Source organism: Crinia signifera, chromosome 2 (assembly GCF_055691185.1).
Source record: "Crinia signifera chromosome 2, ASM5569118v1, whole genome shotgun sequence".
Taxonomy (NCBI): domain Eukaryota; kingdom Metazoa; phylum Chordata; class Amphibia; order Anura; family Myobatrachidae; genus Crinia; species Crinia signifera.
This window is the reverse complement of record NC_139218.1, coordinates 34,634,018-34,658,897: the sequence shown is the minus strand read 5'-3', so window position 1 is coordinate 34,658,897 and position 24,880 is coordinate 34,634,018. Positions and strand designations below refer to the sequence as shown.

Sequence of the window (24,880 nt, the reverse complement as noted above, 5' to 3'; positions counted from 1 at the left end):
CAGCCCAGATCCCAGCTTTTGCACAGAGAAATGCCCGTGTGGTCTGAGGTTGCGGGAGCTGCCTGGCCACTCGGTCCTGCATTCGATGGTCTGCGACCATCGAATGATGGGGGAGGTACCCTGAGATGGAGGAGGTGTATTCATGAGAAATACACGTGCGGTCCGTTCGGACAGCTTCTTACCGCGTACGGACGGAGTTGGCGATCCGTATGGAAGGCGGGATTTAGGACGCACGGTGCTGGCCGCATATTCGGATCCGGCCGCACCGATCAGAATAAGGGCCAGAGTGACTCCTGATGACGTATATTTGTACCAATATATAAATAGGTTAGTATGGCTCAGTTACCTTGTGCTTTCACTTTGAGAACGTTATCCAGCAGGAATAAAGAGGCTTTGAGGCCTCAAACCATAACGTGCAGTGCTGTCTCAGGCGAGTACATCCCGCAGCACCGGAGATGCCGTCCATCCGCTCAGCATTGGGCTGGAGAGTGCCCGCACCTGGAGGACCACAGCTGATGGAAGAAGCCGGGGCTGTACGCATCCCTGCAGCAGTTCCTTGCAATGGTTGATAAAAGGTTCGTCTGGCCACCCACCAGCCTGCATTCCTGGTGGGGAACTTACTCTGACCTCCCCTTCGGTATGGCGTGGTCACCCGGTAACACCCAATGGCGTGGTCACCTGTCCAGCTACCCATACTAATGAGTCTAGTGGCACCACACAACGCACAATGTTGCACCCTCCCATCTGCCATTCCGTGTTCTGTCACTGGAGTGGAGGCAATCCTTCTGTGTAGGACATGCATGGGTAACTTGCGGCTCTCCAGCTGTTGTGAAACTACACATCCCAGCGTGCATTACCAGTTTTAGCATTCCCAAATAGCAAAACTGTGGCAAGGCATGCTGGGACTTGTAGTTTTACAACACTTGGAGAGCCGCAGGTTGCCCATGACTGACCTAAGCAAAGCAGGAGAAACACAAGCAGTGTGGAAGGGCACCTGGAGCACCAGGAAGGTACTTTAATAAAAGGGACAGAGGGGAAGCGCTGTCCCTTACCCAAATAATAACATAATAAAATGCCAAGCCAAGAGCCTTGTTATCTTCCACAATGAAGGAAACTGGTGAGGCAGGATGTGCCGACATTCCCAATGGAGACCAGTGACTCCCAAACATAGTCCTCATCAAGTTACTGGCAGGTGAACTGTTAGCGGTCCTTGAGGCCATGGCCTGGGAACCACTGATGTAGACCATGATAATGTCCATAAGGTGTCTGGTGGCCCTTGGGCATCGGTCTTTAATAATATTAACCCTATTTTACCGGTTGATGCCATTGGTTTATTGAGCAAACTTTCACTAAGAAAATAAAGAAGTTTAAACATCTGTACTGAACTATAAAACAGCCTATCGGGGGGTATTCACTTGCCAGTGAAGGATGGGAAGTGCCGCTGGCACGGCATTTAAATGCCACCACGGCAACCATCCCTCTAAAGTTGCCCAGCCCATGTGCACAAAAGTGCTCGCTACTCTATGGGTTGTTGAAAAGTGCAAGGAGCGCCACAAAAATTTGGCTGGGCAAACAATCTGCCAGCAATTAAACCCCCCTAAAGGGGTCCATACACGGAGCGATGTTCAGGTGCGATGCGATGTGCACAGCACAGAAAGTCTGAGCAGTACAAAGTATCTAGTATAAAAAGTACGGAGCTCATCGCTCCGTGTACGGACACCTGAAGAAGTCTTCTTGTGTACATAAATGGCTATGGAAACCTTAACTATTATCTCTGACATACAGTACCAGTGAATGTCAGCCAATTAGCCCCGATGCATTTTTGACTGATAAAAGTGGCCTGATAATGCGATTTATGACCGATGGTCATTATGGCATTATTCAACTACAGGCTGTTTTTGACTGGCCGAAAATTAACCTGTGGAAAAAAAAAAAAAAATTACATGGGATCCCGGATAAGTTCCCAATACCATGGAGTTACCGCAGGTCCAGAGGCTGCTTATCAGGGATTATGCTTTGCAAGCCTGAGGCACAAAATGCATAATACCCGATAAGCAGGGCTATTTTTCAGTAGGCTCCAGCAGGAACTGAGGCCCTCATTCTAGTTCACTCTGACAAAATATTTCTTAGATGGAAAAAAACCATGTGCACTGCAGGTGAGGCAGGTTAAAAACCCCACCCAAATCTAATTATCTCTGCACAAGTAACACCTGCCTCACCTGCAGTGCACATGATTTTGTCCTTCTAAGAAATATTTTGTCAGAAAGAGTGAACTAGAATAAGGGCCTCAGTTCCTGCTGGAGCCTACTGAAAAATAGCCCTGCCGATAAGTGCCGGCATCGAGGGATAAAGACACTGGCATCGGGGGTAATAGGATAGACCCTGGAGAGCCTATTCGCAGGTGGCAGGATTGTATGCGATCACAGCCAAGCCTGTTGGGCTAGGATGCAATCCCACAGACTACTTCTGCATCCGGTGTGACTTGTAGACTCCGGTGCAATGCGCATAACATTGGACCTGCTGTCATTCACATGCAATTTGGGTCATGTGAATGACCCTCTGCCTTATCGGTGCTTGTGTATTATCAGGGCGCCCGATTTAATGTAAATCGTAAACTATATCGCATCCGATTTTTGACCGTTTCGATCTGCTATGCGATTTAACGGCCGATTTTCATGCTATTCCATCCTTGCACACTCCCAGGTACTATGCGATGGTATGCGATGCGCTTTTCGGGAAAATGCCCCTTATTGTACAATTAAATATCGCATAGCATTGTATGCCAGCAAGTGGCATGCGGTGCGATTTGCAATGTTAAATGCACCCCCATTGCCAACGACACCTCCACTATCAACGCCAACCCGAAGCGTGGCGAGCGCAGCGAGCCCGCGAGGGGCGGCGGTACGTGTCCTCCGACCTTTTCATACCCCCACTATCCACGTCGGCGTGGAGTCGATTTTAGATAGTGTGGCGAGCGCAGCGAGCCACGGAGCCCCGCGAGGGGACGCGGATTACTTTACATGTATTCTGCGTCCGCTCGCCACGCTTCGAGCTCGTGGCTCGCCATGCTATCTAAAATCAACTCCGCGCCGACGTGGATAGTGGGGGTATGAAAAGGTCGGAGGACGCGTACTGCCGCCCCTCGCGGGCTCGCTCCGCTTCGGGTTGGCGTTGATAGTGGGGGTGGCGTTGACAATGGGGGTGCATTTAACATTGTAAGCACCCATCAGGGAGCTTGTACAATTAAAAATCGAATTGCATCACATGCATGGCATGCCGCTATATTGCATGCGATGCGATGCACTACGATGGAAATCGGGGGTGTGCAATGATGGAACAGCATGCAAATCGGCCAGAAAACGCGAAAAATCGGCCGAAAATCGTCCAAAATCGCATCTGATTTTTGCATGCGATTTGCGGCCGATTTCGCGGGTGCCCAGATAATACACAAGTACCGCCTTATCCATGGATAAAAGGTAACAACAAACTGAAACAAAGTTGACACATGACGATAATATTGTTGTAGAATCCTCCCCTCCGATGATAGTCGCATTTGTTCACATGAATACAATTCAGTAATATGGGAGATACTTATAGATAATCAGGCCGTATAGTGATAATAATGCTTATATTTAAGGACTTTTAAAAACACGTCAGCATAAAGCTTTTATTATTAGAATTAAAACTGCCATTTAGGAGTTCTTGCTATTTTACTGCCACATCCAAATTTTGATCTAGAAGACCCTGTTCCAGAACCGGGGGGAGCTCCGCAAATAAAACAAATTGTTCATAGAGTTTAAAACAATTCCATTCTAAACCTAACACAATGGCGACCTGTCAGAGAAACACCCCTGGTGACTTGTATAACCGTCCATTCTCTTGCTGTATGCAAGATCCGTGACAAGGCCTCATTCAGACTGGACCTCATTCAGACTGGACCACGAAGCAAAACATTACTCTAATGGACAAAACCATGCTGCTCTGCAGGTGAGGCAGAAGTAGCGTGGGGGCGACCCAGCATTTCTGGCTGAGCGACGTGCTGCAGCACCAATGCTCAGCACACAGCGGGACACCCACTCAGCACATTGCGATGCTGTGTTCTGAGCGGGGCTTTGCCTATTTTTAGAATAGGCAAAGCCCCACGATCTGGGGAAAGCCAGTGCAAGCAATGGCTTACCCAGCCGGTGATACCGATGTGCGGGACCGTACATCGACATCGTTGCAGGGCACACACAGAGCTTTCCGTGTTCCTTTTTTCAGTGATCTAGTCTGATCGCTTAGAAAAGGGGTCTGAAATCGCCCCGTGTGTATCTAAATTGTAGAATAAGAATAAAGCAGCTAGTATTTACCCTGCACAGAAACATATAACTCCCCCAAATCTATTCTCTGCACATTACATATGCCCCACCTGCACATGGTTTTGCCTATGCAGAGGTCTGGATGGCCTGAATATGATCAAATTATCATCATCATTAATTTCAGGGATGAACAAAAATAATTTTAGATTCCCAGCCTGGATCCACACAATCACATTGTCAGACACTACCGGCATCTCAGCAAATTTGGATGAAGGAACCGGTTGCGGAGTCCAAACCATTTTGGTTTGATGAGAGACAAGCCACTCTCCTTCCATATGGATCGTACCATAAGCTGTGGAATCCCTAATGACCTTTGCAAGTCTGATGACAGAATCCAGAGAAGTCAACAGGAAGGAACAGATACCAACATCTTGCTCAAGGGCAATTGCCTATGAAAGAAGAGAACATCCCCAGCCGTTGTAGACGTGTCTGTATAGAAGTTAGTTGGTGGGACTGGAGCGGCTATGTCAGTCTGTGAGTTTGTCATCCAGGTAGTACAAGAGCAGCCACAAGAAATTGCAGAACCTTGAGGGTTTATGTAGGTCTATAGACAGGGCAGGGTTAAGGCTTGAGGGGACTCTGGGGCAACTAGGTTGTGACCGCCGCCGCCACCGCCCAGCCCCCCAACAACAACAACAAAACTGATCATAAGGCCCCCTTCGCTTTCAGTCTAATGCTCTCCTATGCAGAAGACATACGTCAGAGGTTACACTTCCAGGTGCAGAGTGATGGGGTTCATGTCATCTGTACATGATTGCTGGGAGCGGAGTCTACAGGGCCTTATTCTGGTCCGTCGCACGAATAGCAGTGGCTCCGATGGTGGGCGTATGCACAGGGTCATTTCTGCGCACATGCCCACGCAGGTTCAGACTCGTGTTTGTACCCCACTGGGCACAGATTCACATGCAGGGCACAAAACCCCATGGTCCATCTTTTCAGCAGTTAATTTTACTTTGCAGTCAATTAACAAGGCAGACGCTCCCTCCCCAACAACAACAGCAGCACTGCACCTTTCTGTATGATAACACACACACAGTGCAAAATGTCAGGCGTTCGTACAGAATAATATACAGTGTACTTAATGGTCTGTGCTGCTGTAATGGACCCTCAGCGATCACCGGGGAAAACGCTGCTTCAGAAGAAACGGTCACTCCGGTCTGCAGATAGAAATCTCCCTTTCAGCTCTGCACAGTGTGAAGGAAGAGACCAATTCCCTACTTCAGCGGGGAGGGAAGCTGTTTGGCGCCATCCCCCTGCAAGCCGCTCCTTACCAAGTGTTTCTTCTGGCTCCCCTCAGATTAGGATCACTTGGAAGTGCCCATTTGCGCTGGACTCCTGTAACAGGCTTCATCACCATAATGGAGTTCAGCCTGTAAACCCTTTCCAAGATGGTGGCCGCCAATGCGGGGGTCCGTCGCCCATGATCCCCCTCCCCTAAGCAGGGAGAAGGCTAAGGACTCCCCCAGGGCCCAGGAGACCTTTCTATAAGGAGGTCAGAGCGCTGTGCTGAGAGACCAGACAGCCTCTCTCAGCACACAGAAATCTGCCAGGACATGTTATACTGAGGCTAAGCAAACTCAAAACAAATAAGTCACCAGGGCCAGATGGTATTCATCCGAGGGTATTAATGGAATTAAGGGATGAACTAGCTACCCCCCTACATTATATCTTTAGCAAGTCACTATCGTCAGGTATAGTACCAAAAGATTGGAGAATAGCAGAGGTAGTGCCAATATTCAAAAAAGGAAAAAAGGAAGATCCAGCTAATTACAGACCCGTTAGTTTAACATCAATTGTGGGTAAACTATTTGAAGGATTTTTAAGGGATGGTATCCAGGAATATTTAGATCATCACCTTCTTCTCAGTACTAACCAACATGGGTTCGTGAAAAATCGTTCATGCCAAACTAATCTACTAGGGTTCTATGAAGAGGTTAGCAAAAACCTTGATAATGGAAATGCTGTAGATGTGATTTTCCTAGATTTTGCTAAAGCATTTGATACTGTCCCACACAAGAGATTGATTAATAAAATGGAGAACCTAGGATTGGGTGAAAATATCTGCAGATGGGTAGGGAATTGGCTATGTAATAGAGAACAAAGAGTGGTTGTGAATGGTGCCGTATCAGATATGATACCGGTACTAAGTGGAGTGCCCCAGGGTTCGGTTTTGGGGCCCATTTTGTTTAACATTTTTATTAACGATATTGGGATAGGGTTACTCAGCAATGTATCCATCTTTGCGGACGATACAAAACTTAGCAAAGTCATCAAATCACCAGAAGATGTCACCATGCTTCAAAATGATCTTGCAGTTCTAGATGAGTGGGCAAAAAAATGGAAGATGAGGTTCAATGTAGATAAATGTAAGGTTATGCACCTTGGGAGACACAACCAGTGTGCAAGTTACAACCTTAGCGGAGAGGAACTGGGTAATTCCATACTTGAAAAGGATCTAGGAGTCCAAATAGACAGCAATCTAGGATGTAGTGCCCATTGTAATGTAGCTACAAAAAAGGCCAACAAAATTCTGGCATGTATTAAGAGGGGAATGGAAACTAGGGACTCAAGGGTAATTATGCCACTATATAAAGCATTGGTGAGACCTCACCTAGAGTACGGAGTACAGTTCTGGGCCCCACACTATAAAAAGGACATCATAGAATTATAAAAAGTCCAAAGGCGAGCAACAAAGCTTATTAGGGGAATGGAGAATTTAAGCTACGGGGAGAGATTAAGCAATTTGGGACTATTTACATTAGAAAAGAGACGTTTAAGGGGGGACATGCTCAACATGTACAAGTATATCAAGGGCCAATATAAGGAACTGTCACACACCCTATTTTCTACTAGAAAGGAATCTAGGACGCGAGGGCATGAGTATAGATTAGAAGAAAAAAGATTTCATTCAGCTAGTAGAAAGAATTTCTTTACGGTCAGAACAGTCAAACTCTGGAACTCTCTTCCCAGAGAGGTGGTAACGGCTGGCTCATTAAATGCGTTCAAGGCAAAGTTGGACAAACATTTACTGGAGAAAAACATCCATGGGTACAAATAAGAAATATAATTTGTCTGTAAAATACCAGAACCTACCAAATGGATATCTATACCAGGTTGAACTAGATGGACGCAAGTCTTTTTTTCAGCCTTACCTACTATGTAACTATGTAACTATGTTCCTGTCAGCCTCTGCTCTTTGGAAGCTTCACACTGTAACCTGCACTAACTAGGTGATTAATAAAAAAACAAACCCCTCACGCTCCTTTCACAGTCTTTTCCCCCTGTCCTAACCCCCTCTTCACTCACTCTTGCCCCCCGCTCTTCTTTAGTTAAACCTCCACGCTTCTAATTATAATGTAATGCTTGGAATGATCAGGATTGATACCTTGCAATCATCAAAGCACCCTTATAAATGGCTACTTCATCCAATGATGATCCTGTCTTCTCTAAGCACATTACTGTCAATATTATAAAATACATGTCTCCTTGTAATTATCAATGTATCCATTTCACGCATGTTGATATATGTTTAAAACCAAATAAACAAATTTTCTTAAAAAACAAAACAAACAAACCCCCAGCTACTCTAAAAAACGGCTGCTTCCAGCAGCCCCTCAGCATAGCACCCACTCCAGTGGGCACCTAAAACGAACTGGGGAATGCTGGGATGCAGAAGGGAGGAGCCTGCCTCTCAAAGACTTAGCATAGGTGCCTAGCTCCTGCGGACCCTCCTACATCCCATGGTTGAGCTGTGTCACCAGGATGGATGAAAGAGAAAAGCTGTTTTTTTATTACACACATGAATGTCATTGTGTTTGGGGATGACATCCACAAATTCAGGGCTAATCGAGGAGATACTTCCACTGATTGTCAGGACCTTTCAGGATTAACTAGAGACACCAAGAACCCATTGACATTCCTACATCATCCAAGTCTACTCTTGTCTGTACCGGCTCCATTCAGCCTATTTGGACTGTAATGTATAAATCTACTTAATGACAAGAGTGTCCTGCATCGATCGATCACCTGAGGAGTACACTCTGTACAGAACATCCCTCCGCACTCCACCGAGAAAAAAAATAAACCACATCACAAATGCGATGCAGCATTCTGTCCTTTGCGATCAAATGATTTCTGGGTTTAGGACCCGGAGTCCTATCTACTCAGGCGTGATGCATGCGCCGCGGGGGTCATGGGAGGGATACAGTTGGAACCCCAACAGCATGGAGATACAATAGAAGCCCATAGGCTTCTATAGGACAACGCTGTACTGAAGATGGCCTTGCCCACCGCACCGTTCCACTCGCCCAACACAAAATGTAGAAAGCACTCTGACTAGGGACTTCCACAACAGAACAAGACATATGAATGCACCGCACAATAGCCTTGGGTTATTCATTGCTGTAATCAGGCTACAGACTCTGTGACCTGGAAGTGACCTGTATGTGCCCAACCCGGTCAACTCCTGTCATTTATCAAACAAAGCTGATTGGCTGATGCGTTATCACCACCATCTCTTCACCAGGCTTAAGGCCCACACACACACACTAGACGATATTGTTCACAAATCATTCAGAATGGCTTTCTTTATACTAGTGTGAACAATATCACCCAGTGTGTACGCTATGCATTGTTAACGATGCGTGCTCCTGCACGTCGTTAACGACCCCCTACCTCATTCAAGCATGTTCGAAACGAGAGAGGACATCGTCAACGACGGCCATGCTGCAGTTGCAGCATGACCGTCGTTCTCCTCGCTCCATAGTTTGCAGCATTGGCACTTGCCGATGCCTGTCCCCCCAGCCGGATCGTCCTAATGTGTACGGGGATTTAATACATCTGACCCTTGGTTAGAAGGGAGCCATGGGGGAAGAGAACACGGACCATTCCTGTAAAGTGCACACCACCCTGCCAGCGGTAACCTAACACATCGCACCCAAGATGGTTCCCCCGCAGGCAGGACATGCCTTATGTGGACCTTTCCATGCAGGGTATATCTTACTACTACACCAGTGTCAGTTTCTCCATACATGCACTGGGCCCTTGAATGTCTCACCTGTCTCAGGGTAACCATCATAATAACCCCAACATGGCTGCCTTATCTACTACGCTTGAGGATGGGATGAAAAATGCACGTACCTAATGATTTTGTTGCAACCCTACTCTGAGTGTAAGGATGCTGCAATCACCCAATTTGTATCATCTCTTTTGGGGTAAAACTCCAGCCAACGTAATATTACACCCAAGATTGCTGCCTCGCCCCGGTACGAATGGTGGAACTCACAATCTGTGGAAGTTATTACCGCCGGTGGCTCTGGAGGACGGTCTGCAGCATGGTTCAAAATTCAAATAGGAGAGTGACACCAACCGCCATTCCAAACAGACTCTCTGGCAGTTTTGCGTCTTCCCTATTTGAATTTTGATTCCCTCTGGAGCCACCACTGGTTATTACCCATAATGCCTGCACCAACCGTGCATTAAGCTTTCCATGTGCGCTGTAGGCAGGGCCGGCGCTACCCACTCAGCAGCTCCTGCAAAGCAGGCAGGCGCCATGCTGAAAAGGCGCTGTCTCCCTCCCTGCTCTGCTAAAGCTGCCTCAGCCCTCACTGTCACTGCCTCCTGCATGCTGCCCGCAGTGCCTGTCTGACAGCGGGCGGCAGTATGGAGAGGCTGAGCAGCTCCCTGCACTGCGCACACACTGTCCTCCTCCTGCTACCTGCCCCCCCTCTTTCTCACGGACACTTGCGCTGAGGCATGTAGCGCTGTCTGTGAATGCCTGGATGACATGTCATGTCCGGATCCGCCCCCTACCCATTGCTCCCTGCACCTGTCAGCTGTCAATCAAATGACGAACAGGCAGCAGCGCTGCCTCCCCTTCATTCCCTCTTCTCAGTGTGCTGTCAGTCCTCAACACTCCGCCCCCTCTATCTCCTCCCCTCTTCTTCCATCTCTCCCCTCAGTCACGAGAGGGGTGGCCATACATGCTACAATAGCAGCGTGCGATGCGATGTGTGCTCCTGCGGGCATCGCACAGTACAAAAAGTATGTGCTGCACATACTTTTTGTACTACTTTCAGATCGCATCGCACACACATTGCATGCATGCCGTGCGATGTGATCTAGCCCATAACATATGCGATTCTCGCAGCGTGTATGGGCACCTTTAGTGCCTGCCACATTTTGCGGACACAGCACTGAGATGGTGTATGCATACATGTACACGCACCCGAGATCCTCCATAGGATCGCATATTGCATACGCTCCCACAATCGGGCTGCGGCTTGTTGCAATGGCAATGTGAAAGGGCGCAACATTTATGGTTTGCAGGAGGGCGCCGGACACCCTAGCACCGGCCCTGGCTGTAGGTTTTCTTTGCTATGTCTGTATGGTTTGTCTAGTTCTGTATTAGGTGTAAAGATTGTGACGTCTGTAAAGTGCCTTGAGTCATGTCGCAGAAAGTGCGCTATATAAAATTATTACTACAGTATACAAACATCAGACGTTGCCCTTACTTACGTCCAGCATAGTCTAATATTGCACGTTATACAGCAATAGAAGACAACATGTAATAAGCATTAGATTAGAGGCCCTTTTGTGGAACAATTGTCTGAGCCGGCCTAGGTGGACTGGAGCAGACGGTGCACAGCTGGGAAATGCGTTATTACATATTGCACCTCCCTTATCCTACAATTACGAGGCTGTGTCAGTGTTGGATTAAAGAATATTCCATGAAAAAGAAGATACCAGGAAAGCAGATTACAGATCTGTGTTGAGTGTAAGCAGCGCGTAACCAGGCAAATAGAATTCTCTCTGTTACAGGGTAAGGGCTTTACCAGAGAGATTTTATTGCAAGTGAAAACCGCGGCCAGATGCATGATGGAATTACACACTGCGTCGTGAACAGTTATAATTCAAATACTTTGAAAAACTAAACCTAAAAAAAAAAAAAAACCTCACAAAAAAACTAAATTTTGTTTTCACAAACTTTCAACATCTTGTCTGAAATTAAAAATGTCCATTTCTCTTGCAGAATACACTGTTCTTTAACCCTTTGAGAAGCGTCGACGGCGATGCCCGGCGCTTCCCCGGCAGCATAGTGACTTCAGAGGGGCCGGTCCGCCTCCTTTGGTGATGGCGGCGGCCGGCCACGCCTTCTTTGATGATTGTGGCGGCCAGGCCTGCACCCTTTGATGACGGCGGCGACCGGGCTCGCCCCCTTTTATGAAGTCACAGCCCAGACACGCCCTTCTTGTAACATCGGCGGCCCAGGACCGCCCCCAGCTGTGACGTCAGCGGGCCCGGTCCGCCCCCCCCGGCGCCCTGCAAAACCTAGAGTGAACACTAAATGAGCCTCTCGTTATTCCGCACTGAAGAGGTTCTCTCAACGTTGCTACATTACAATTAACAAGTACATTTATTTAAATAACCCGCCGTTATGTACTGTTGGCAAAGATGCTTATGTGTATCTAAAGGTGCGTTCACACGGTTCGATTCTGTTTCCGATTTCTATTAGATATGGACTATTCGACCCGCTCTGAATTTTTTTCTGCCCCTTTTCGATTTCCACTATTTTCTATTCAACTAATCGTGCATTAGATTTGCTATTACAACACTGGCTACAGGCAGGAGATGGACATCGAATCCAATGCTGCAGTAAACACACTAGATTTGCACTATCTACTATTCCACTATATAGTCTTGGCTGCCAATCTAATCGATTTACACTACAGGGGAGAGCGCATGGGACGGAACCTGCATCGAATGTTGAAAAACCACTTGATGCTAAATTCGATTTTCTATCCGATTTTGCTTCTAAAAGCAAAATCAAATAGAAAAATAGTGCATAGCTCACAGTGTGTATGCTCTATAACAGGGGTGGGGAACCTTTTTTGTGCCGTTTGTATGGGGAAAAAATCCTTATGTAAAAAAATTTCTTACATATTGTCCTGCTGCAGCCATCCCACGCTCCGGCGGCTGCTGCTGAATAGGACTGACAGTCTCCAGCTGCTGCTAATTAAGAGGAATCTCGCGAGAACTACCGACCTCTCACGAGAATTCCCCTGTACTTGACTCCCGGCAAAGCCACCGGACAGGTGGGCGGACCACTCAAACTGGATACGGGGGCCACATATGGCTCCCAGGCCTGAGGTTCCCTACCCTTGCTAAGGAACAGGAATATAATTGTTGATGATAAAAAAAAAACAAAAAAAACAGAAAACATATGTAACAAAGTAACTACGTAATTTATAAAATGCACAATTATACCCCTTTCTTTTTGCAAAAATAACCCGGGTCTCTGTGCAATGTCAAAGGGCCTTTTTCAATTTCCCGGGTCCAGCGACCCGGCATTCCGACCAGAGTAAAAAAAAAAAAAGGGGTTAGTCTTGGGTTGGACCCTTGTTGCTGTGCAGTGTGAATGGGTAACCTGGGTCGAGCATCCTAGGTCCCATTCACAATATGGAGGAGGCAGTGCATGGAGATGGCAGCAGGGTCACTGAGGGCTTCTAAACATTCTAAATGCAGGGCTGGTCCTGGGACAGACCAGTGTCCAAATCCTTGGTACGACTGGGCATTTGCGATGTGAAAGGGCTATTAGAGTCTGACCGAGGAAGGTAGAATAAGAGGAGATACCCACTTGTCAGATGTACAATACAGCGGGGTGCTAGGGCAATGGCAGCCTAGCTCGGTATCACAGCTACTCGTGTCAGAGAAAATATATCCTGCCCCACAAATATTCATCCACCACCTGATTCCACTCACCTGCAGCACACTTCACATGGATCTACCCACAAGGTGATTTCCTTCGGTAACCCTAAGTCCTCATACACTAGGCCGCAGTTGAAACAAGCTCTTTGGAGGTCTGGATCAACACCATGAAATTTGTTTACGCGGATGCATCTAAAAGGAAAAAACAGACTTTTACAGCATATGTCCTCCAACGTTCCACAGACCGACATACGCAGGGCCTGATTCTGGTTCACTCGCAAAAGCAAACTCCTTCTTTAATAGTCACAACACAACCATGTGCACTGCAGGTGTGTGTGGGGGGGGGGGCAGATGTGACATGTGCAGAGAGAGTTACATTTGTGTGGAGTTTGTACTTCAAACTAAGATTTGCAGTGTAAAAAATAAAGCAGTCAGTATTTACCCAGCACAGAAACAGATACCTCACCTCAAATGTAACTCTCTGCACATGTTACATCTGCCCCCACCTGCAGTGCACATGGTTTTGTCCATTAAAGGAGTTTGCTTTTGCAAGTGAACCAGAATCATGCTCATAGTCTCGCTTAGGCACAGCTGGACAGGCCGACATACTCAAACACATGCCAGCTACAGCAAGTCGGTTTTTAATGGTTACTCTCATTTGGGTGGGAAGGAAAAAATACTAAAGGAAAAAATACTGATTTCTGGATGTACTGTACTTTCAAATGTAGTAAAACCTCTTTGGCGGGGGCCCGAGTGTCACACCAGCTACAGTCTATGGGCTTCTCTCTGCAGCGCTGCTGTATGAGGGTCCTGGCATGGGTCCCTCCCAACATGCCCCACGACTGCCAGCATCAGAGACCCAGAAGTCCAGGCAGCAGTGGTGATCTTATTGGAAGAGCTGCGATGAGCATCACAGTGATCGGTGTCGGAACGTACCACCCGTACTTGGTACATCACGTCCTTGATCTCTCAACTGCTTTTCTGAAGGGCCAATTATTTTTGTGTTATCCAAAATTAAAAATGAAGGTTTTTTTTTATTTATATATCTTTTAAGCATTATTAATGCAGTAGTGGTACATCCCCCTAGTGTTCATTCTAACACCCTGCATCTTCCTACACCGGTGCAGTTCCTCTTTCCTACCTGGGGTGTTGCTAGCACAGTGTGGTCTGTATTTTATCACTGATATGCAGACCAGACCTATACCTCAAGCACCGCAGCAGAGAACGACACCCCAGACGGGGAAGAGGTTTTGGAACAATTTGTTTATTTATTTTTTTAAATGCTTAGCTTATTTAAAGTAACCACATATCATAATGGTCCCAATGTCCATTTCAGTCCGACTTATAGACTTTCATAAGGGGAAACATCTCCGTCTAGGGTTCTGTTAATGTTATATTGAGATAATGCTTTACAACCAATCCTGTACATAGCTAGTATACACAAGTTCAATCTTAGAGCTATGAAATCATCTACTTACCTATACGCCTGTCCTTTGGTTGGTGCTTCTGGGTACCAGTGATCTACATACTTCTCGTGCAGAATCCTGCCCAGCTCTTCCGAAAACATATCGATCTCCCCTTTCCTTAATTTGTCGCTGTTATTTAACAGCTTGGAAAGAAAAAATACAACCGCAGAGATTTCGTTCTTCATCTTCAACCGCATACAAAAAATAAATAAATAAAGAATATAAAAATCAGAACCGGTATAAGGAGCTGGAAAAAAAGCAGAGACGAGAACAGATTACTATGTAGAAATCAGCTAGTGACAATTATACTGTATATAAGGCAAAATATGTAGAGAATAACTGGAAAAAGCATGGATGTTGGGGGGGGGGGGGGGGGGGTGTTGCTGGCTTCTAGCCCATCAAAATGTCAGATCATCATAACAGTAATGTCAGCACCGGCAGAACTAGACTTGCTCCGTTGGGCGCCATCTAGTGGCTGCTGGCTTGCGCAACACTTGAATTATCCCCATAGATGCATGGTGCAGCAATATATATGACATATTCCGCGCATTACAGAGAATATTTAAACGCTCACATCAGTCCCTGCCCCAGTGGAGCTTACAATCTATATTTAATTTTGTTGTGAGCTGAATGACCTACCAGTATATTTTTGGATTGGGGTAGGAAACCGGAGTACCCAGAAGAAACCCACGCAAGCACGGGGAGAATATACAAACTCCGCACAGTTAGGGCCAGGGTGGGACTCGAACCCATGACCTCAGTGCTGTGAAGCAGTCATGCTAACCATTACACCGTCTGTGCTGAATGGATGTAGAATTCTAGGCAGTTCCATTTTCTGCTTTCATGGGGCACGGTGATTGATCCTAAGACTTCTTCTATTTCCTGCTGTAAGAACAATACACATATAAAGAGAATAGGGGCAGAGCAGGCCCAGGCAGCTGCTGGCGATTACAGATATTTCCAGCCAGCAATACCTTGCTTTGGAACACAGACGGATACGTCACATGCTGCGGCTGGCGATCAAACAACGGAACAAAGGAAAATATCCTGTGGTCTGAGACCAACACAGGAAACCCTGTAATGGAACAAACAGCGTTTTGCTTAAGTGTTATAACAGTAACAAACAAAGGCTAAAATACTGAGGGGGGTTCACAATGCTGCGCTTCATTTCTGATATGATGCACAGCATCGGAGGCAACTGAGTCAGCATTTACAGCATGTGGCCTATGAAGTCTCACAGAACCAGTGCCTAATGACAACTAGCCATTTAGTGGCCCCAAGTCCAGATAGGCTATTAGGCAGCCTAAGCTCCTACTGGCTCTGGGGGTCTACCCAGTTTCTCCTGTCAGTTATATCATTGCAATTTATAAATCGTTGCAGGTTCATGTAGACCAGGGGTGGCCAAATCCGTCCCCAGGATCTACCAACGGTCCACGTTCTCCAAATCACCTCTGTGGTGCACAGCTGTAGTCAATACCAACTGTCACATTACCCAGACTCCCCAGCTGGTGCACAGCTGTAGTCAATACTAACTGTCACATGACCCAGATCACCTAGCTGGTGCACAGCTGTAGTCATTACTAATGCTGAGTTCTCATTGCCGCCCCTGCAAAATCTCGTGATTTTGTTCCTGTGTTTTTGGCGGGACACAGAGCATCTCAGCTCAACACACCCCATTCATACTCCACCTTAGACCCGGGAAATTCCCGTGTCGGCCCCGTTCACACTGCTTCCCCTGGTATGCCTGCCATCAAGTGTGTGGCATCTCAGAGCAGCTTTGATTGGATGTTTAAAAAGTATCTTTGATTGGCTGTTTAAAAAGCAGCTTTGAGCAATGCAATGAACTTGCTTTTTTGCATTTTGTGAGAAAAACCTGTGTCTAGCTTGTTCACACTGCCATACACCCGTGTATTACCCAGGAAAAACCCTGCAAAAAACCTGTGTGTAATTCCCAGGGCATAACACCCGTGAAATTCACAAAGACCCTTTCACACTGAGACAGGACACGGGATATTACTGCTTGCCCTGGCAAAAACCCGGGTTTTTGCGGCAGTGAGAATGGGGTTTAACTGTCACATGACCCATATCACCTAACTGGTGCACAGCTGTAGTCATTACTAACTGTCACATTTTCAAACCTGCTGCATTCTTTCCTACTATAGACCCACAGGTTACCTGAGAAACATGAACTGTTGGTAAATATTGAGGACAGGTTTGGCCACCCCTGATGTAGAGAAATGGTTCTATGGTATATAGGGTGTAGTGACTCGCCATCTGACAGATCAGCTATCTGATAGTATATGGAACGGGCAGATAATTGGTCTGTCGGGTGGCGAGTTTTCATTCTTAGTGTAGCCTATATACAGGTTACCCCCAATTTATTAATGATGGCTTGCAGCAATTATCTCCTACTGCAGAAGTTCTTAAACTCGGCCCTCAGGACCCCATACAATTCATGTTTTCCAGGTCACCCGACAGGTGCACTCATTACTCACTGACATTTTAAATGATCCACAGGTGGAGCTAATTATTTCACTTGTGATTCTGTGAGGAGACCTGGAAAACATGCACTGTGTGGGGCCCTGCGGACAGAGTTTGGGAACCTGTGTCCTACTGTATACAGTATATTCCGCCTTCTCTTCATGTTAGAGAGCTGGATCTTTTTCGTTAAACATTGCACTTTCAATTAGCCGCCATTTTCATAACCTCAACCTACTGAACATTGGTTGCTGCCATGGTAACGCCTCATAGTCAGCACCTCGGATTATTTGTACCAAATCATAAATGTGCAAACGGTGTGTTTTTATCATGTTAACCAAGGCCAATCATCGCATTCCTATCAATCATCTAAAGCTGTATCCCCCCCGGTCACATGTATGGGTCATATAGGGTCGACAAGAATTAGGGTGACATGGTCAAAAGATCAACATGAAAAAGGTTGACGTGCGATTTTTAGTTTTTTGGGGGTGTCTATGTCAACATAGACACCATATAAATGTACAAGCAAATGGTAGACATGCGCAAAGTCGGCATAGAAAAAAAGGTCGATGTGAGGGGGGGGGTTATTTTGGGGGTGGGAGTTTTTCACACTTTGACATCCACATGGACTCCGAATGGGACTGGCAAACTGTGCCGGGTGCAGCAGTAGTGGTGCGAAGCAGAACACTAATATGGGGTTCACGTGATGACATTTACAAATTGACACCCCCCCCCCAAGCCTATTAACTGTCTACCATTAAGACCATAACCCAGATTATTGCAAATGCTATAGTGAGAGTTGGAGCGTGGAGCTATAAATGATCAAGGGAAGAGGAGGTGTGGCCAGTGTCATGTGGGTGTGGCCAGTGACATGTGGGCGTGTACACCCCTACCCAATAAGCCTCAAAAACTACAATACATGTGTAATAGGCATTACAGCGTGCACAGTCCCAATTTTTAGTTTGTCTGGCTCCTACACATTCATCCTGGCTCCTAGATTTTAAAACACATTTGTTGAGCCCTGCTCTAGGCCCTGAGTCAACCTGCCTGACCTCCCCTCACTAGTGTCTAACCATAACATTCATTGAGGGCCTGTTTGAAGTTTTGTGGAAGGAAGTCTAATGGGGAGAGGTAGAAAACGCCAGAGTAACCAGGTAATGACATATTATTCATACTTCGTTAAGATTATTTTCCTGAAATACTACAAGTTTCTTTGGAATTTCTGGAGATTCACATATCTTGTACACAGACTACACCACAAAGAGCCAGGTCCTGTGGCAACGTGACAGGCAGGAATTAAATGAGGCAGCTGAGGTTCAGGCTTGGAAGTTCCTATGCTTCATGTGTAATAGTTACACTGCCACATAGGCAACTTCATTTTAAATAATCTTAATTCATAGCCCACTGCTAATATTTGAGTTAATAACATAATCCTGAAGTCCTGCCCAAACACCACATTATTTAGTACCAGTTACTTGTATATCGCACACATAATATGGAGAACTTCACTGAGAATATTTCTTTCACATCAGTTCCTGCCCCAGTGGAGCTGACAATCTATATTCCCCACCACATGTACACACATATACCCAAGGGTTTATATTTTTTGTCAGAAACCATTTCATCTCTTAGTTTGGGATTCTTTTGGAATGTGGGAGGAACCCGGGCAACCCACATAGGCACAATGAGAACATATAAACTACACACATACAGTGCCTCGCTACATTTGCCAGATAGGATATTCTAGCCTTGAGGCTAGGACACGACCCGGAGTTCTCTATGGTTAGGCAGAGGTGTAGGGATGGCCATCGTCATCGATGGTTGCCATCGATGGCAATTCTGCAACTGGCCATCGATAGTGCTAAACTATGCAATGGATGACCATCGATATTTTTACATATCGATGGTCATCCATTGTATTTGATAGATTAGCATGTGGGCCAATCAAAACACGGGGTCGGGACTTCGCGGGTGTTGGGGCGGAGGACTTTGAACGAAAAAAAAAAAGCGAATCATCATTTTGCTATTCCATCGATGGAGGGAAGCCCTCTGGTTCTCCCCCATCGATGGCAAAAGTATTCCACATCGGCCATAAACCATTGATGATTTTGAATCATCGATGGCCATCCCTACATAGGTGTAGAATTTCTGTCTGCTCCATTCCCCAGTCATTATCCAATAAGGCAGGGCTAGGCAATTGCGGCCCTCCAGATGTTGATGAACTACACATACCAGCATGCCTTGCATCAGTTTCAGCATGGCCACATAGCAAAACTAATGCAAAGCATCCTGGGATGTGTAGTTCATCAACATCTGGAGGGCCGCAATTGCCCAGCCCTGCAATAAGGCAAAGTTACAAAATTAGCAATCCAAAATGTCTGTTTCAATTGCACAGGGCTATAGTTCCACCCTAAAGGTTTACCCATTAACAATTTATGCTGCATACACACTATGCGATAAAGGCAGGGAACAATATCGTTAACGATTTCCTTGAACTCCCAGGAGCTACAGAATGAACAATATACTGTAGAGCATACACACTGAACAATTTCAAAATGATAGAGTTTGCTTTCCCACTGACCATGTTGTCTTCTGAAAAATGTAGCTTTATCGCTCATACACACTGAGCCATATGCACGATAACATTGTTAACGATATCGTTATCATGCATATTGTCTGCCTTTATCGCATAGCATGTACGGGGCTAAGACCCCTATGTACTAAGTCTTGGAGAGAGATAAAGTACCAGCCAATCAGCTCCTAACTGCCATGTTACAGCCCATGTTTGAAAAATAACAGTAAAGAGCTGGTTGGCTGATACCTTATCTCCATCCAATGCTTAGTACATAGAAACCATAGTAACCACAGTCAGGTACTTCCTTCGTGCTCTTCATCCTTTATGAGAAAATCTCCTGTAACCATGGTCACAGTGTTCCATTGAGAACCACATAAGAGATATTACACTATGGAAAGAGCATCAGATACAAAGTAGGGAATGAAGCTAGAGGAGGGTGTAGAGGGGTGTCAGGATATTTTAAAGATTCTAAATTATGACCATTCGCACACAGATGTAGCACAGTTGCATGACATGACATTAGCAGTATTTGTGGTCAGTAAAATATTGCAAACAATATTAAGGGGCGAAATGCATTAAGCCTTAAAAAGTGATAAACTGGAGAGTGATAAAGTACATGCCAATCAGCACCCAGCTGTCAGGTTACGTCTGAGAAATGGCAGTTAGGAGCTGCTTTGCTGGTACTTTATCACTTCTTATGGCTTAATGCATTTGGCCCAGGGAGCAGAATCTTCTGTAAGAAGTTTTACAATAAAGTCTGCTGCTCCTGTAAAAGAGACAGCTGCAGCCGGTATGATCTGCTAGCAGACCCTGCGCAATGGCAGTCATGGAAAGCTGAAGAATTGTGGAAATCATCAATAACCCCGCACATGTGCAGCTCCCAGCGGGCCAGTCCCTCCATCTTACCCCGGGGAGACCTCATGGAAGCCGGATTCAGCAATGAGATGATGCTCAGAGGAGAAGCCGCTGCCTTGCAAGCTCCCGCCTCCCTCCCGCTCTCACTGACGTCAAGGGGCCATCTAGGGCCGAATTCCACTGCAATGCCGGTATCCAACGCTGTTGGCCGCTGTAGAGCCCGTCCTACGATATGCTTTACAATAAAGTATGTGGCCCATGCGGCGGCCATTTTTTATTTGGGCAGAGTGGGCAATAATGATAAAAGTGCAGGAGGTATGACTTTAGTGTGTAGAAAAATAAAAGTTATAATAAATAATTGTGGGGGAGATGAGATCACGCAGCCACACCCCAACTTTGCTTTCTCTTCACCACATGCACATCTTTTACCCCAGCTGTGCCAAACTGGCTTCCGCCTCCCCTCTGTTCTAAACATGTAATGTGGAAATCATCTTTATAGCATCAGTCTTTTAGCATGAGCCTAATTCTGAGACCCATGAAATACCAAGAAAGTACATTTAAATTATGTGATGAATGTAGCGCCAAGACACAACAGTGATCATTATCAAATAGGGCCAGATTTACTAAGCCAGGAGTTGGTAAAAACCAGAATGGTCCAGATCCCGGAATGCTCCACGCAGAAATCTCTGCCATTCTGGAGCTTGTAGTGTCCATCACTGTCTGTGGGTGTCCCGTCCAGTTAGGTCTAAATTCAAGTGGGCTAAGGGACCTTTTCACGTGACAGGGGAGGAGAGGGGGCAGAAAGAGGAGGAGCAAGGTCGGAACAAGGGACCCAAATGGACCCTTGCGGGCTCGCTTCTCTTGCCACGATTCGGGCACGGTGGCGAGCGAAAGGCAACCAGTGGTGACATGGATAGTGAAGAAGCAAGCCTTGCTCCTCCACCTAGGTGAGGAAGGTCCTTTAGCCCACTAGAATTTAGCGACTACTGTCCAGCTAGGGCTATTTCACAGGCTCCGGCTCCTGCCGGGCGGCGAAACCCCGCACGGCCAGGACGCCGTGCCGCACACAGCAGATTACAATGGTAGGGATGGCCACATCCCGGCAGCCGTCCCTGCCAGTGGTGGGATCCGGCTGCAACCAGGTGGCCGGGCCGTGGCCCTCCCGTGTGAATGGTCACATTTATGTACATTATTAACTTGTGTGCGGAACGGCATCCTGGCCGTGCGAAATAGCCCTAAGGCCGGTTTCACACACTCCGGCTCCTGCCGGACGGTGAAATCCCGCACGGCCAGGAAGCCGTGCCGCACACACTAGTTTATCATGGAGGGGATATCCACGTCCCTTCCAGTGGCGGGATCCGGCCGCAGCCGTGCGGCCGGGCCGTGGCCGTCCCGTGTGAATGGACACAATAGTGTCCATTCACAACTAATGCGTGCGGCACGGCTCGCTAGCCGTGCAGGATTACACCGTCCGGCAGGAGCCGGAGTGTGTGAAACCAGCCTTAGGGTGTCTCCGGGGATATTGGATGAGAGAGATTCCAGCCTCCCTCTATGATCCCGGGATCTAGTAAAAACTGCAATGGTCTGAACCATATGGGAAGGCTGTACTCCCTCCCCATCTCCCAGTGACAGCTGTCAAAGGCAAGCCCTGGATGGGATGCCCCCTTCCCCCAATGGCACATGTACTACTAGCTCCAGACTGGCTTTGATGAATGGAGCTTGTCTAATTCGGTGTTCCGGGGGTCTGTTCCGGTTCCGTTTTTTATCTAGTTCCTACTAAGATTTAAAAAGTGATAAAGTGGAAAGAGATATAGTACCAGCCAATCAGCTCCTAAGTGTCATGTTACAGGCTGTGTTTGAAAAATGAGAGGAGCTGGTTGGTACTTTATCTCTGTCCACTTTATCACTTTTCAAGGTTTAATACATCTGCCACCAATATACATTATATGAATGACCCCCATTGCAGTGCACTGGATGTACAGTGGAATTGGTGGTTTGTGGTAGACATGTAGGCTGTACAAATTGTAAGTATATGCACAGGATCCTTCAACGCAGGGCCGTAACTAGGTAGGCGCTGGAGGGGGGGGGGGCGCTGTCAGGTCCGGGGACAGCCAGCGGAGGTCCGGTGACAGGCAACGGAGGTTCCGGGTAGCCGCTGTAGCGGCAGCTTGACTCCGTCCGTCTCCACTCTCTCCTACTAGCGCAGCGGTGTGAAGCGCTGGTGATTTGAAAAGACATGCCGGACGCTGATTGGCTGAATCCAAATGACTGCCTTGGCCCGGGCGCCGGAAACCCTAGTTTCGGCCCTGCTTCAAAGTCATGTAGCGGCATGAGAGATATACCGCGCAGTACTAATAGTGTCCTCAGAATGCATTTCAGGCTAAATTTGATGCCTTTTTATATGAGGAGTGGATGACAGGGAAGACCATAAGTTTTATTGAAAAAAAAATTGCTATCCCAGTAAAAAAAATTTTTTTTATTGTGGGCCTGTCCCATCACGGTCAATACTTCTAATATCTGCAGTGTGCAGTGGGGCGTGGCCATAATGATCCCCACCCCTATTTACAGCACAACCACTGACCCCATCCCCTGCTTTTCCAAGTTGGCTGCCTTCTCCTGGAGAGAGCAGCCAGAAAGTTAGCAAGGGCTAAACTCTGAAACCCTTTTTTTTTTTTAAGAAATTGACTATGGCTCCGTTAGCAACAAGCTAATTAAATATGGGAATAACTGCCATGAGATTGAAAGTGACATCATCAGTATGTGCTCCATGAGTAGTTCCAAAGATGCACATGAGAAATGAAGAGAGGAAGCAGAGGTATACAGTATCCAGGACACTCAGGAGCAGAGACTGCCTGCACTGGTCTAAGATACAGATGATCTCTTGTATCTTGCGTATATAAAGCGATTTGGTATTAGTATATAAAATTAAATATTTTCAGGCAAATGTTGCTTTAGGGCAGCCATGTCCAACCTGCGGCCCCCCAGCTGTTGTGAAACTACACCAGCATGCCTTGCCATAGTTTTAGCATTCCCTAATAGCAAACCTATGGCAAGGCATGTTGGGATGTGTAGTTTCACAACAGCTGGAGGGCCGCAGGTTGGACATGGCTGCTTTAGGGTGTCTAAGTTTCTATATGTTGTCCACATTCGGGATCAAGAATAATCCATCTAAAACTTGATTCATATGCTGTGGCAGCTCCAGCACAAGCGGGTCAACGCTTCAAGCAAACTTGATTATATATACACCTCAATTCCATGCACTATCTTGACAAAAGGACCATTGGGTAACGTTGACTCGCGTGTGTACATGTTTGATGATGAATACAGTTTATCTTCAATGCGTGGAGTGCCACTTCTTCTTCTAACCTCAGACTGAGGAATATTTTCCTGGGGCTCCAATGTTTCGCTGTAACTGATCCTGACTCCTTCCCAGACTCTCCACCGCTCTACAAAACTTCAAACGTTCTCTCAAGATCCATTTCTTCATCAAAGCTTTCCAGCTCTCATCCTATCCCGCTGCTCCATGCGCGCTGTCTCTGACCCTCTTTTTTCACCAGTGTCTGTTTGCTCCTCCCCTTAGACCGTAAGCTCTCACAAGCAGGGCCCTCTCCCCTTGTGTGCCTTTACATCCCATCATCTCCTCCCCACTGCTTACCTTACGACATTGCCAAACCTTTGGGTCCTGCTGGAGCAGCAATGTTTTGAAACGTAATCCATGCACTGCAGTACTCTGTACTGTCCCTTTTCTCTTGTTTTGTTCATACTGCTGCTGTTTATGTACTTTCTAAGGTGCTGACGTCCCATTGTATCGGATGCAGGGACAGAGCCTGGGAGAAAGGTCTGTCCCTGAGAATTTTCTCCCACGCTTCTCCTCATTTTTGGTGAGATACCCTAAGTTACCCTGTGTCTGTGCATGCAGGGCAGCCGAGAGGGGGGGGGGGAGCAGGTACTAATTACCCGGGCCCAGGCTTGCTGGAGGGGCCCCACAAGGGCTCTAGTCTGACCCCTCCCTTCCCTCTCCATCCCTCCCGGGTAGCAACAGCAGCACACACTTCTACAGCATGTGCTGTGCTGACAGCAGGCTCAGCATGAGTGTCTCACTGACAGCGTGAGAGGTCATGCTGAGCATGCTGTGTGGTGCTGCTGAGATTACAGGTTTTAGATTTTTCTTTCACCCGCTAAACATTTTGGGGGCGTGACAAAAGTGTGGGAGGTGCCCACACCTCCCACACTTAGGCCACGCCCCCAAAATTTTACCGGGGCCCGGCATTCCTCTCGGCTGCCCTGTGTGCATGCACTGTGGCTAAAGGAAAGTGCAGCAGTTTCTCGCACATAGCAGTGGCAGCCATATGTAGCCAATGTAATTGAATTCATCCTTTGCATTCATTAGGAAGTAGTGACATCACAGCAAGACGAGTATTTCAGTGATGTCACTGGCTCAG

General features: G+C 46.9%; 1 protein-coding gene across 1 annotated transcript in view; it reads right to left on the bottom strand.

Moving 5' to 3' along the window:
- The window catches only part of BTG3 (BTG anti-proliferation factor 3), a 28,205-nt gene extending 7,554 nt beyond the window's left edge, over window positions 1-20,651 (bottom strand). The window contains exons 1-3 of the mRNA XM_083171887.1: window positions 20,490-20,651; window positions 14,543-14,777; window positions 13,119-13,256 (exon numbers count right to left, since the gene is read on the bottom strand). Coding sequence (XP_083028013.1) covers window positions 13,119-13,256; window positions 14,543-14,777; window positions 20,490-20,505 — 389 coding nt within the window. The 5' untranslated portion in view covers window positions 20,506-20,651. The remainder of the gene's footprint in view (window positions 1-13,118; window positions 13,257-14,542; window positions 14,778-20,489) is intronic.
- Between the last annotated feature and the right edge of the window lie 4,229 nt (window positions 20,652-24,880).